At 38.3% G+C, this 15879-nt stretch overlaps 1 protein-coding gene across 1 annotated transcript in view; it reads right to left on the reverse strand.

Moving 5' to 3' along the window:
* Nucleotides 1-3216: 3216 nt before the first annotated feature.
* The window catches only part of glyatl2 (glycine-N-acyltransferase like 2), a 41221-nt gene continuing 28558 nt past the window's right edge, over nucleotides 3217-15879 (reverse strand). The window contains exons 3-5 of the mRNA XM_002941373.3: nucleotides 13546-13663; nucleotides 5228-5357; nucleotides 3217-4441 (exon numbers count right to left, since the gene is read on the reverse strand). Of these exons, the coding sequence (XP_002941419.1) occupies nucleotides 4021-4441; nucleotides 5228-5357; nucleotides 13546-13663 (669 nt within the window). The 3' untranslated portion in view covers nucleotides 3217-4020. The remainder of the gene's footprint in view (nucleotides 4442-5227; nucleotides 5358-13545; nucleotides 13664-15879) is intronic.

A 15879-nucleotide genomic window follows, 5' to 3' on the forward strand; every position in this document is an offset into this window, starting at 1 on the left:
TAGTGGGATGCAGACAGTGATATATAGTCAAAAATCCTAATCCATGTGTGTGTTATTTAGACACAGTGAACTAAACCTACAGGACCAGTGGCCATCCTAATGTGAACAAAAGCAAGGGACTTGTCTGTCCTATGCCAAACTTTAAAAAAACACACCCACTCCTCATTCAGCTGCAGACACTGAGGCATACGGAGCTCCACTTAGCTGTGTTTTAAACCTGTTTTAACTGCCTTGCCATCTGATTTTTTTAGAATAACATATGTTATAGTGCTTTCCTATCTCAGGGTTCTATAAACACTGAGTTAATATTTTGACTTTACATCCCCTTTAAGAAATACCTATTTTACAGACAGATGAGAAACTAACACTATTTTAGATACAGGTTGTAAGCTTGTTAACAGGAAGAGTTGTACAATAAAGGAATACTGTCATGGGAAAATATGTTTTTTTTTTAAAATACAACAGTTAATAGAGCTTCTCCAGCAGAATCCTGCATTGAAATCAGTTTTTCAAATACAAAAACAGATTATTTTATATTTAATTTTGAAATTTCACAAAATTCACAATTGAGGGACAAGGGCCTGGACTAGGTGTAAGTGAAAGAAGAGGTACGTGCCTAGTGCCCCCACCATTGCGCCCTAGGCATGTGCCTCTTCTGCCTACCCTTAGTTCCAGCCCTAAGGTGTGGGTTTATGCATTGGACACAGTTTGTTTCCCTTGAAAAATGTCACAACAACATTGGGCTACTTAGCACTGCTGAATGCTAAACTTTTTTGAAACCACCCACCCACCAAATAGTGACTGTCTATGGCATCTTCAGCAGCCCCTCTGGCATTTGCCAGAATCCACTGATTGCCGGTCTGGATCTGGCCGCACCTTGCATTTGGCATGCCATCCCTGAATCCCTCTGGAAAGAATTGTCTCACATTCACTACACTCTATACTTGGAGTAAGGTATTATAAGTAATGTATAAGTGTTTGCAGATGACACAAAACTCTGCAGCCCAATCAGTTCTATCCAGGGTGTGACATTCTTGCAGCAGGATCTTGACAAACTAGCAATCTGGGCGGCTAAGTGGCAGATGAGATTTAATGTGGCTAATTGTAAGGTCATGCACCTGGAATTTTAAAATGTGCAAGTCACTTATACCCTTAATGGGACTGCACTAGGCAAATCCATAATGGAGAAGGACCTTGGAGTCCTTGTAGATAATAAACTTGGCTGTAGCAAGCAATGCCAGGCAGCAGCTACAAGGGCAAACAAGGTTTTGAGCTGTATTAAAAAGGGCATAGATTCACGGGAGGAGGGGGTTATTCTTCCCCTTTACAGAGCGCTGGTAAGGCCTAATCTAGAATATGCCATTCAGTTTTGGTCTCCAGTGCTCAAACAATACATTATTGAGTTAGAGAGGGTCCAGAGAAGGGCAACTAAGCTGGTAAAGGGTATGGAAAGTCATGAAGTTATGAAGAAAGACTGGCCAAGTTAGGGTTGTTTACACTGGAGAAGAGGTGCATAAGGGGTGATATGATAACTATGTATAAATATATAAGGGGATCATATAATAACTTCTCTAAAGTGTTATTTACCAGTAGGTCCTTCCAACTGACACGAGGGCACCCACTCCGATTAGAATAAAGTAGGTTCTTTTTAAATATTCAGAAAGGAGAGCTGTGAAGCTCGTGCTGGCTGATACATTATATAGCTTCAAGAAGGGATTGGATGGCTTTTTAGCAAGTAAGGAACTACGGGTTCTGGGTGATAGCTCTTAGTACAAGGTGATCCAGGGACTTGTCCAATTGCCATCTTGGAGTCAGGAATGATTTTTTTCCCCCTCTTCAGTAAATTAGAGAGGCTTCAGATGGGGTTTTTTGCCTTCCTCTGGATCAGCTAGAGGTTAAGCAGGTTATATATAAGCATTAAGGTTGAACTTGATGGATGTGTTTTTTTAACCTGACTTACTATGTTACTTTCAGAAATAAACTTAAAGACCATTTCTTGACCCAGTTCTGGCACCTATAACGCAGCGTCAACCACTGCAGACTGCAGCACCTACTTGTGTCTGTAAATTACCCACCTTCTTAGATTGTAACCTCCACGAGGCAGGGATCTCCTTCGTCTTGTCTCTTTGACACTTAACTTGTCTTTATTTGTACTGATTATTGTATTGACCCCTTTTTCAGCAACAAAAAGCCCAACCTGAAAAAATTGTGCCTTTGTAAATGCCCCCTGTTAACTGTTCTCAGCGCTGAGTGACCTTTGAATGCAGCTGCCACTATACTTTCCCTACACATAGACACTAATCACTGGACTTTAACTGAAAATAATTAAAATCAAATGCATGTTTGCTGTGGCTTGGTCATTTACTTTGCTGCAATCACTTTTAATTATTAGAATGACATTACCTTTCCTTTATTCCACAGATGCCATACCTGATGAAAGTGAATCTGAAAAAATCTGAAAACTAAGTTTAAACTAAGTTATCTCGGTTCTATTACATTCATTTACACAAACAGATACATTAGGAAAACATGATACATTTAGGAAAATAACTTAATAAGCATATTTGCATTTCAGCATCACTTTCATGCAAAATATCTCAGTGGAGTCAAAATCTCATCCTGCATCTTTTTACTTCTAAAAAACTTTTTGTGGTAAGTCTTTGCTTGGGATGCAATAAGTTACTCATTTTCTATTTTTGCCTCCCTGATTGTTGCTTTACAATACTTGTTGTAGTATTTATAGGCCATGAAAAGCATATAACTCCTCTGACCTGTATATAAATGTTTTCTTCTTTATTCTTATGATTTTTTTAAAATCCAGTCAAGCCACATAGGGTAGTCCTTAACAATTTTACATTTCTTCTTTAAGTGAATACACTGCTAACCAGTTTTAAATGCCAACCATTTCTGTTTTGTGGTTTTAGTAAAAATCCTTAAGGTCCAATACACTTTTTTTTCTGAAGTAATGTTTTTAGAGTGCTAAAGTTTGCTTTCCTAAAATTCTTTGTTGAGTCCTTATTGACGCAAAGCCTTAAATTGCAGACCTCTCCTTAAAACACTGATCCCAGGGCAGATGCCCCATTTGGTGTTCCTACCGATGGTTCTGATAATTGTTCATTCAGATGATGCACCATCATTTACTCCCCACTGTACAGACACACACACACATGTTGAGGTTTTTCTGAAATAATAATAATAATAATAATATATAAATCATTAAAAGATTAATTTATTATTTATTTATTTAGTTGACACATAAGAGCAGGTGAGGGAGTTCCTATGTGCAACTCCCCTTCAAAAATACATGTTGTCAAATGCAGGCAGATTAGTAGAACAGACACCTGCTACAATTCATTTAAACTGGAAGGCATTATGCAAAATGCCAAAAATGTCAGTCGCACTTGGCGCATTAGAGTGAAATAGCCGACTTTTTTGTTTAAGTTCAGCTTTTCACTCTACTGCACATGCACAACGCAAAGACAGAAAAAGGAAGGGGAGACACTTGCTTGCGGGTACCCTGTGCTGGTGCAGTTTTCTTCTCAAAGGAGCACCAGCCTGGGGTAAAAGGTAAGCAACATTTTGGCACACCCCAGTGACTTAGCCTTTCCTTCTCTTTTAAGACAAAAGAGGCTTCTTGCACACCAGAAGATCATGGGATACTCATTTAAATCCGTATTTATACATCCATTAAAAACAATCACGCCTAAAGCATTTTGTGGCAATACACACTTAATCATAGGCATAAACAGAAAAACAGTGTATTGTTAAGATCATATAGGATCACAGCAATGACATTACAAAACACTGAAAATTATGGGAGAATTTGGAATTTAATTGAGAGAAGTTTTTCTTATTAAATAAAATCTGACCCGATATTACTTGACAGTAAAGCATTGGAAATTATTATAAAAAGGCTGATATTTTGTAAAGTATATTTAATATTCATGTTTCACACAGTATTCTGTGATACCTGTAATTATCACATTTTGCACTGTAAATCTTCACTATCATAGCTGCCCACTATAATGAACCAGTCAAATTATGCTCAGATTTTGATCTCACCCAGAGTAGCTTGCTTTCTGTCTCCTGCAAGCCCAAATCTTTAAACATGAGTTGGGATGGAATGTTTTCCTCTTCTACATGGCAGTAGATTGGCCTGTTTTGCTTTGTCATGATTTCTGACAGTACACTGCAAACTTTTGACCCAAGACCCTTGCGTCTTTCCTGAGGAACAGTATAGAGCATACGCATTGCCCCATAGTGATCACATAGCACCCATGACACTGGGATCCCACTGTCCAACACACAACATGAGGGATGTGACTTAATGCAGAGACTAACATATTCCTGACTTGCGGAGCATCTGCCAAAAGTCCAGGAATCATCAACAAGTGATACATATGCTGGTGAAAGACTGCAAAACTCCAGATTCTTCTGATGTCTATGGAAATGAGAAGAGATGACAATGTATTAATCACTTTCTTAATTATGTCCTTGAACATAAAAGGTTTATACCAAAGGGCCAGTAACAACCAAAATTTCCCAAAATTCACGCATTATGGGTGAGATTTATTAAGACACGAATGCTCGGAGCAATTTTTTTGCTTTTGTGCGACTTTTGTACGCTTGCACAAAAAATTCGGAAAGGTTCTGCTGCTGTTTACAATCGTTCGGTATGAAAATTTCATGACTTTCGGATCGCCAATACTATATTATCGTGACTAAATTTGCGATCTTCAGAAATTATCGTATCCAATCCGAATTTTTCCCATTCGGGATTTGAACTCGTGTTTTAATGAATCTGCCCCTATGTGTGCTAACATTTTGCATGATTTCTAGACAGGATGATATTTTTACAAATTCATGTATAACCTTTCCCCTAAACACAATAGATGGAAGAACTGCAGACATCAGACCAGACAACAACACACAAATTGAAAAAATAGAAGACTTTTGCTTCAATGAAATACATTATAAAATGTACTTGATTAAAATAAATGGTTTGTCTATTTAAATGAATAATTTTAATCTCGTGGTTAGTCTGGCCCTGTATCTTGAGATTCACCCTGGTCCTGTGTGTGTGGGATTTAGCTCTGCCCCCATGCTGTTAACCTTGTTGCTCGGTTTTTACTCTTTAAAACTTTTACTTGGGCTCAATCCAAGCAAGTTTTTAACTATCATGAATTTATTATAGCTTGCAGCTACAAATACATATTGACTAACATACCTCTGAACCTGCTCACCACCAGTTTCCTTTTGTGTTCCTTGATAATATGTCCTCAACAGTGATATCTCAGTGTCCACATTCCTTTGTGCTGCCTCATGCCTGATTTTATTCATGAAGTAATTTTGCATTGCTATGAAGACAACAATGTAATTCAAATCAAGCAAGGATTATAAATATAGTGCCAATAATTAAACAGGCAGACAAAACAATTCATTTTCCTTAAAGGATATTTGTTTACTGTATAAAAATGTAGAAATCCTTGCTGAACTTTCAGCCCAAAATGGGCCAAAATGTCGCAACCCTGCTGATGGAGTATTTACTGATCATACTTTTTATAGCAAAGTTTCACCCATCAAGTAGGTCACAGAGCCTGCTGTTTGGCATGCAGGAGACTAAATATTGGCATACAGTTGCATGAGCAAGTGTTTTTTATAGCAGCATGTTGTAGGGGAAAACTTTTGATATGAAACATTACAAAAGTTGTGTAAAGGCGATACCCTTATTGGCTAACTAAGATAATCAAAACAAATCAGGTGACAAATAAAAAGAAAAAAACACATAAGCATAATTTTAATTTTGCGCAAAGACAGACATAAGGGAGAGAGAGATTGCACAGGGGATTCAGACATTGACCAGGCAAGAATTAAATTAAGGAGGCCATACATAACCAATTGTACAGAACCCTTTACAATTTTCATACACTTATTATCTGCCACACGGGATTTCCTGGCACTCCTGCTATTCTTCAGCTGAGCCTGTCACTGTTCACATTCCCAGTGTTCAGGTTAAGTGGAAAGTGCAGGAGAGGCTTGTCACCCTCTGATTCATTGTGGTACGTGACAAATAAGAAGTCTATGAGAATCTTTTAGAACACAGGTAGGTACTCAATAGCAAATCACATGATTTGGTGAGCAGTAGTCACAAACAGGCTGGGTTCAGAACCAAAAGATCAACGTCAGAATCAAGCTGAAGGGTAAATCGAAGAGAAGTCAGGAAACAAGCCATAAGGACAAGGATCAGAAAGGTATTTAGGAAATGCTCAGTGTCAGCCAGAGATGATCACCTTGCACTGGAGCGTAGGGTTCTGCGTCTATTTACGCTAGATGTGCATGCGTCAGAATATGTGCGCATGTGCATCCGTACACATGCTCAAACACGGGCTTGCGTCAACGCTTACGTGTACAACAATTAATGTGTTTGCGCTTAACGCTGTACTTGCAAGCATGTGAATTAATGAGCATGTGCCAAACACTGGCCACAGACGAACTCTGACTGGTGTGTTTGCTTCAGAAACACTAATATAGTGTAGATAAGCCAACGGCAGTGTAGCCATGGGGGTAGTTCAAATAGGGCATGAAATAAAGGTCTTCAACGGAAAATTAAAATTACTGCAGGAATCAGTGTGCTAAAAAAAAGTACATTATTGCATTTAACTGCGATAGATTAGCCAGTGATGGGCCAGGTTCTGTGGAAAGAAAGGGGTCAGCAACCCCTTTGCTTGTAGGCCCGGATTTGTGGCGAGGCCACAAAGCCCCGGGCCTAGGGCAGCATAAATTTACGGGTGGCATGCAAAAAACTTCAGTGCGTCCTTTCCCCGGTGCTCTCTATCTGACTGAAAAGGACATGCACTCAATCTTTGGGGGGGGGGTCCCATAGAATGAGGCAGCCTTTGGGCGCTGCAAAGTGAAATCCGGCACTGTTTGCCTGTGGCTAAACTCGAACAAAGTGGCCAGAGCTGATGGCATAGAAGGTGGGGCACTGACACTGGGGGTGTGCTTGATGATGCTGAAGGCAGGAACAATAATGTCAGGTGGGGTTATGATGCTGTGTGGGGTTATTATGTCACTTGGACACAAATGGCTGGATTTCTGTCCAGTTTTCTTAATGTTTGAAACCAGACAGCTTTTGAAAAATGTATTCACATTCGGTCTGTATTCTGTCTGTTTCAAAACCGATGGTAACCCTAGGTCTATATATGGTCCAGTCCAGTCAGTGACTCATTGTATAGGGGCTAGGGCTAGGTAAGTTCTGTTGCTGCAGAGATGGCACCGATAATGCACACCTTATCCTGTGCCTGAACCTGGAAATAGAGCAACTTGATCTGAGGAAGAGTACCAGGAAGATATGCAGCAGGAGGGGGCAAGAAACCTGAGAATCCTTTTCTTTTTTAACTTAAAATATCCTTGTTTGCCTGTAACTGTGGTGTGTATAAAATAGGTTAATTCAGGCATTAATACAAAAGTTGGCATAATCTGCAGTATACCACAGTACAATGCGTTTTCCTTTTGCCTTCCTCTGGATCAACTAGTAGTTAGGCAGGTTATATATAGGCATTATGGTTGAACGTGATGGACGTATGTCTTTTTTCAACCCAACTTACTATGTTACTATGTTACATTTGTCCTAATTTTCTGTTATATGCCATCTTGTGCCACTTGATTCAGGTTTAATATTTATCACTAGATATTCTATCAGCAAAAATTATAAATGCAATGAATTTCTGCTTTTTATTGTCGATGTATGTATCTCCTATGAGGTGCCGTTTGCCCAAAGTACATTTTGTCTATAAAAATATATTCTATATACAAAAAGCAATCCCCAGTAGACAGAATTAAAGTGTGGATATAAACACTGGTAAAAATATACAAAAGATATATTTCTAGTGAAGAATGAGACCAAAATCAATTTTATGCACAAAAGTATATTATTATATTACAAACTCCATTCTGTAAATTTTAACAAGCATTCTGTCTCACAAATGCAAAACATCCATACAAAAAAAGTTATGTGTAAAGTTACTGTTACTTACAGAATGAATAATGTAAAACAAAACTTCAACAAAATATATAATAGTGTAACTGAATAGCATATTCCAGCTAGATTTTCATGACAAAATAGATGCGTGTGACAGAAAGCAAGATTCTGTAGCACAGAATTCATTCTATCAACAAAATGATAAAATATCCATTCTGTGAAACAACACTGTCAATCAAATTCCTGAACAAATAAGAAACAAGCATGTTCATTATCCAAAAATATGCAGGTTTTAACTGGAGTCAATTTACTGGTTTTCCCACTTTTTTAATTTGTCTATAAAGATTTGTTTGTTGGATTTGCTTAACAACAATGAAAAGCTGCCAGCTCTGCCCCCACAAGCTGCATTATCCCTAGTGCTGAGGATACTTTCTGGCCTGCTATGGAGGGCGCCTTATAATGTCTGCTGTGTTGTAGGTTTTTAACCAGAACGGTTTTTAAATGGATTAAAAATATAGTGCTGTACTGATGCTGTGCCATAACACAGATGTAATGATGGTTCTAGGCATTGTATTCCTGATAATGAGCTTTAAAGAAAACAAAACAAAACAAAAACATTAATATGATAACTTAAGGCTATTCCTATTCTCTCCCAGCCTAACCCATCATTATCCCCCTAATATCCCCTCATTAACATACAAGTCAATAAATACTATATCTTAATTCTATCATATTAACCATATTAGCACATTAATCATATTAGCAGCAAAACTACTGGGTGAGGGGCCCCTCTGTAAAGTACAATACACCAGATATTTATAGTAGCAATGTAACTCAGTATATCTGAGATACACACCACATAAGTACAGTATAAACCATATAACTTAAGCTCCTCTCTCCAAGGATACCAGCTGATTCACATCATTACACTACACCATGAAATTTCACAACTTTACATAATTTCCCCGCTGTAGTAGTGACTGTTAGGCTTCCTCCTATTATTATGTAATATTGTAGTAAGCTTACAGCAGTCTCTTAATAATGTGCTTATCTATAGTTCAACTTTCAACTACTACATTATGTAGCCACAGGGGAAAAAATCCAGTGGGCCCCACTTTGGGCGCACCAACCCCAACCCCAATAGCAGCTGCAAGGAGGAAGAATGGGGTATGCAGTGTGCATTGCACACATGAGTGAAGGTTGGTAGTGGTGGAGAAGTTGGCAACTGAGGTGAGGGGCTCCTGGGGTGGCAGCCCTGGTGAATCCTGGACACTCCAGTGCAACACCACGTAGACACATAATACATCATATAAATAAATGATGATCCCCCTGAAGTACCAATATGTAAACTAGAAAGGGAAGTTTGAGAACAAACTTCATGTTGGGTTGAAAAACATGAAGTCACTGAATGAAATCTGATCTGTTGTTGGCTCCACCCACTTTTTTCTAACCTTGGACCACTGTTATGTAGTAAAACCACTGCGCAAAGTTTGGGGACCCTGATTTTAATAGTGTCTGAATGGCAGCACTGGGCACTGGGCACTGGGCTGACTTTTCTTTGGGGTACAATCTATACAGCCGTGATGGATTGCACCTCAATGGAAGGGGGTCTGCTGTGCTAGGGGAGAGAAGAGTCAAGAGGCTGGAGGAGTGTTTAAACTAGACAAGGGGGGTTGGGTGAGCTAGAGTTTTATGGGAAAGCTAGTGTAGACGGGGCAGTGGGACTAGTAAAGGGTTGTGGGGGAGGAGTGTGGGGGGCATATAGTTTATCAGATAAGGAGCTTCCATTGTTACAAGGGAAACAGACTAATTTTCACCATAGCTCTACGTTAGCTCTCCATTAGCTGCTCCGTTAGCTGCCATCTTAGCTCTCCGTTAACATCACAGGGAGAAGTAGTAATCTCCGCTGCATGCTGGCTAATGCGCGAAGCTTGTCGGGTAAATTAGGGGAGTTGCAGGATATTGCATGTATTGAAAATTATGATTTAATTGGTATCACTGAGACCTGGTGGGATGACAAATGTGACTGGGCCATGAATTTAAATGGTTATACACTTTTTAGGAGGGACAGAGGGATTAAAAAGGGTGGAGGGGTTTGTCTTTATGTAAAGTCATATTTAAAGCCATGTAATAAAGACATTACCAATGAAAATGTCAAATCTCTTTGGGTAGAAATTTCAGTAGGGCAGAAGGTCACAAAGAAAATGACCATTGGTGTATGCTATAACAACTGGGTCAAGTTGTTATTATGGGGGACTTTAATTATTCAGACATTGACTGGAGTAATGGAGTGGCTAAGTCAGAAAAAGCTAGTAGGTTTGTAAATATGCTAAATAACAACTTTTTATTTCAGGCGGTTCAAGAACCTACTAGGAATGACTCTATTTTGGACCTGGTAATAACTAATAACACTGAACTCATCTCTAACATTTGTGTGGGTGTGCATTTGGGGAACAGTGATCACAACATGGTCTCCTTTGAGTTAATGCTGAAGAGACAGCTCTATAGGGGATTAACTAAAACGCTTGATTTTAAACGTGCAGACTTTGCCAGTATAAGGGCATCTCTGCAATGTGTCAACTGGGAAAGGCTTTTCATAGGGTTAGACACAGAAGGTAAATGTAACATCTTTAAAACATTGCTTTGCAGGTATACACAACAGTATATTCCCCTTGTAAGCAAGGAGAGGCATCGCAAAGCAAAACCTTCATGGCTGAATAAAAGTGTTAGTGTCGAGGTTGGTAAGAAAAAACGTGCTTTTAAAGCATTCAAGTTAGCTGGGACAGCAGAAACTTTCATCAGGTACAAGGAAGCAAATAAAGCATGGAAAAAAAACTATCAGGCAAGCTAAAATAGAGATGGAAAGGGATATTGCAGCTAGGAGTAAAAAGAATCCAAAATTATTTTTTAATTATATGAATCGTAAAAAAATGAAGCAAGAAGGGGTGGGAACCTTATTATCACGGGGGGGTAAGTTGGTTGATGAGAACGGGGAAAAAGCAGAAATTTTGAACTCTTATTTTTCATCTGTCTATACATCTGAGGAGCCAGCTAATGAAGGCTTCCCTTTTAATATGCCCAGTTCTAGTAATTTAGCTACTGACGCATGGGTCACTCAGGAGGAAATTCAAAAGAGACTTAAACATGTAAAGGTAAACAAAGGTCCAGGACCGGATGGGATTCATCCCAGGGTATTAAATGAGCTTAGCGCTGTGATTGCCAAACCTCTTCACTTAATTTTTCAGGATTCGTTGAGGTCTGGCATGGTGCCAAGAGACTGGCGGATTGCTAATGTGGTGCTGTTATTTAAAAAGGGATCCCGTTCTCAGCCTGAAAACTATAGGTCTGTTAGTCTGACGTCACTAGTAGGAAAGCTTTTGGAAGGGGTAATAAGGGATAGGGTACTTGAATACATTGCAGTTCACAATACTATAAGTTTGTATGGTTTTATGTGTAACAGATCTTGCCAGACTAATTTAGTCATCTTTTATGAGGAGGTGAGCAGGAACCTTGATGCTGGAATGGCAGTTGATGTCATCTACTTGGACTTTGCTAAAGCGTTTGATACAGTACCTCACAGAAGGTTAATGATCAAGGAATATTGGCCTAGAACATAATATTTGTAATAAATGCAGAAATAAACAGATTTAGCCTCTCCCCCGCACTGAAGCAGAGCCATATTTTCCGGTAGAAGCCTGGTAGATTGTCCCTCAATGGTATTAGGGTATGTTTCTTACATAATAATACATAAATGCGTATCCATTAAGTTCCCATATATTATATTGTAAACAGTGCTGCAAGGGATTTTGATGAGTGGCGAGTCCTTCAGTGAGGGACAGCTATTGTGTCAGAAACAGGACAAGCAGAAGCAGGACAGAGTTTATATAGGGCCAGTGCCACCTTAGGCCAAGTGGATGCCGCTGCATCACCATTGTGCTTTCTGCACTAGAAGAGCTGAAATTCCCATTTAAAAATCAGAACTTGTCTCATGGCAGCAGTGCCCCTGTATAGGGCACAGCTGGCTCTGACTGTCTGACCTGCTGGCTGCTGGGAGGAGATGAGAAAGCTAGGTAAAAAGGTAATAATGAGAGTGAATTAGTGAACTTGCCAGCTGCTCTCCTGGCCAAGTGCTTAAGGAGAGCAGCCTTAGGTTCCTGGCTCAATTCCAAGCAAAGCCATACAAGTACACATTATAGTGGGCAACTATAAGTGTCTCAACTCTACAAGTGTCTCTACATTAAAGTTTCAGAAGTGCCCCTCTGCCCAAATGTCATCCAGTTTGAAGCATAATAATAAAAAGGGAATACAGTCCTCCATCTTGCTGCTTAAATAATATGTTGCCAGATAGTCTACCCTTTTTAACTCAAATATTTAAAGGAAAGACATTTGAATGTCTATCAGATGTAATTTTAATGATGAGTGCCAGAAATGAGACAATCCCCACTCATAAAATCTTTAGCTGAATTACATGTAATTTGTCAAAATGCACACCTGCAATTGTGCTCTTTTTAAATAAATCCTACAAACAAATCCTTCTTTGTGTGTGTGTCTATATGTGGGGGGTGGAGGGACAGGGTCAACACTTTATAAAAACAATTCAAACAGTGGGAAAAAAGACCAGTAAATGGACTTCAATTAAAATTTGCATGTTATTGGATAATGAATATACTTGCTTCTTATTGGTTCAGTATTTTGACTTGACTGACAGTGTTATTTCCCAGAATGGATATTTTATCAGTTTTGTGGAACTGAGTATTCATTTTATTGATAGAATTAATTCTGTGCTACAGAATCTTCCTTTTTGTCACAGGCATCTATTTTGTCGAGAAAATTTAGCTTGGAATATGCTAGTCAGTTACACCATTATATATTTTGTGCAAAGTTTTGTTTTACATAATTCATTCTGTAAAAAACTTGTTCTGTTGTATCGATGTTATACATTTGTAAGACAGAATGCTTTTTAAAATTTACAGAATGGAGTTTGTAATATAATTATATCCTTTTGTGCATAAAATTGATTATTTTCACAGAAATGTCTCTTGTATATTTGTTACCAATGTATATGGCCACACATTCATTCTGTGTACTGGGGACTGTGCTTTGTATACAGAATGTATTTTTGTAGACAAAATGTACTTTGGACAAATGGCACCCCATAATCTGCAAGTGGGGGTTAGTTGTCAGTACAGGTTGAGGTTGGACTCCTTCACAAGAAAGGTTGAAAGAAGAGTGGTGTATAGTGTTAATCTAATTATCTACCTCACAAGGATAAACATGAAGTAGTTTTAATTTCCCTGCTTGTCCTGTTTAGCTCAAGAGTAAGTGACTTTTATGTGAATCATGCTGGGTTTAAAAAGATGTAAGGTGCATACTGATGACAGGGCCTTCAGCAAGTCAGCCAGGTTTGGTGTTGGGCTCATTCAATTTAAATCTAGTTAAAATATGACCATGCTAATTCACCTAATACCTAAAAACAACTGCTCCACACCTTTATTACTACAGTTCTGAATATCCAGTATGACTGACTATCCCTTTGGATTGCATGCCTAGCTAGTAGTACATACATTGAATTTCAAATGCCTGATTCCAGTTGATATGTTCCAGAACAGCATGTATTCTGTTTTCATCTCTTATAAAGAAACTGTATGAGTTGGTGTAAGGATCACAAATAGGTGGAGCTGTCTGCAAAAACATAATAAAAGGAATAATAACTGGTTAACGAATAATATATATGAATTAAACATAATCATTATGATTATGCAAGTAAAAAAAATACTTTAGAGTATAATACATATATATGGTGTGATATAGTGTGGTAACTTGAACAATCATGGAGGGGAGTATGCTCTATTGGGCAGAGCGGAAGTGCCTTTCTGGTGTTTGGGTTGTAAATGTGATTCAAAGACATAATTTGCAGTAAGCTGTGCAGCTGGGGCTACTTAGAGAGCAGAGTGCCATTGCAATATCTAATTTGTTAGATTGATTTGCCCCTAATAGTGGCTGTGAATCCTTTCAAAAGCACAGAATTACTAGGTACTAGAACTGTCAGTCCTCCTCCTTGGGTTAGACACATGAACATAAGTTGATTATGCTGTATGGCACTGGAAAACACAGCTACAGTCAGTTACTTCTAAACACTATTACGGGAAATAACATTTTGATTAAATTCTATCAGAAAAACTCAATTGCTTCAGGCCATGGAGAAAAACTTGGCATAAAGTGTTGATGGAATAAAAATCAGTGTTCCATTTGTTTGCAATGATTCTGTAAAAATGTGACTGTTTTAAAAATGCCACAAATTAAAATTCACTGAATGTTGAAAAACACCTTTCATTAACTACAGATGGTTAACCAATTGTATATGCTGAATTTTTCTTTTACATTGAGTTTTTTTTTTTTAGGTGTTTTTTGAGGTCTCAAAACCTCAAAAATGTAAATTCTACAAAATTTAAGAAAACTTTTTTTTTTTGCTGTGATTTTCTTTAACTGTAGAAAAATGCAATCTCGACTTTTAATATATTTGCCACATGGTGTCACTTCCACTACTACCAATTAAATAAAACCTCCACTATAGGCATCAGTTCAAAGACTGATCATCATTGATTTTAGGTACAAACTGCTGTGGCCACATTTGTCTAAGGGCCGTGGTAGAAGGGGAAATTAGTCGGCCACGACAAGTCTCCCTTGTTGCGGGCAACTAATCGATTTTGGAAAATCGCGGTGCTGCATATGCCATCCCACCGGCGATTTACATTCAAGCCATTGGGTTGGCATATCAGGGAGATTAGTCGACCGCAACAAGGGAGATTTGTCGGGGGCAACTAATCTCCCCATCTACCACGGCCCAAAGGCTTCATCTTGCACTTCCATTCTTCTGCTTGCATTGTCATTGATTTACAGGTATCTTCTTTCTCTTATGTGATTCTACTTTAACTTTACCCAAAAAAGTGGTCTGTAATATATATATTCTCGTATATCACAACACATGGCATGATAATGCTAAAGTGGGGGGTATAAATTATGTAGTTTCGGCTACATCATTAGCTCAGAACTGTTCAGAAAACGTCTATGCAGCCTGAATGTTGTAGAACCACAACATAATAAAGTCCTGTTTTCACTGCATTTTGGAATCAGTCTACTTCTTGCTCCATTGTCTATGCTAAAATTCCAAATAATATTATGGGGGTATTTAAGAATGTATTATATCTAAGTTGGGATCAAGTACATGGTACGGTTTTGTTATAACAGAGAAAAAAGAAAATAATTTTTAAAATTTAATATTGAGTCTAAGGGGGTGGGCCTTTCGGTTAGCTTTCTAGATAATGGGTTTCCAGTTAATGAACCCCATACCTGTATATAAATGTATAAGTTCTCAAAATATCCTCACTTTGTCACCTTTATATATTTAGGGTGTCTGTTCAAAATATTATATTTACTTCTAAAAGAGGACTACCACTCCTGTTGATTCCAATTGCAATTAATTATTTGTGTATATGCATTCAACGTTTCAGTCCCCCTTTGGACCTTTATCAAGGATAACGTGCAAGTGCACTTTATCCTTGATAAATAGCCCAAGGGTATTCTGGATAAGGGGTCTTTCCGTAATTTGGATCTCCATACCTTAAGTCTACTAAAAAATCAATAAAAAATTTATTAAACCCAATAGGATTGTTTTGCATCCAAAAAGGATTATTTACATCTAAATTGGGATAAATTACAAGGTACTGTTTTATTACTACAGAGAAAAAGGAAATCAGTTTTAAAATTCTGAATTATTTGTTTAAAATGGAGTCTATGGGAGACAGGCTTTCTGTAATTCGGAGCTTTCTGGATAATGGGTTTCCGGATAAGGGATCCCATACCTGTATTTTATTTTACAGTTGGCTAAATCAGGGGAA

This window comes from Xenopus tropicalis, chromosome 7, assembly GCF_000004195.4.
Source record: "Xenopus tropicalis strain Nigerian chromosome 7, UCB_Xtro_10.0, whole genome shotgun sequence".
NCBI classification, from domain to species: Eukaryota; Metazoa; Chordata; class Amphibia; order Anura; family Pipidae; genus Xenopus; species Xenopus tropicalis.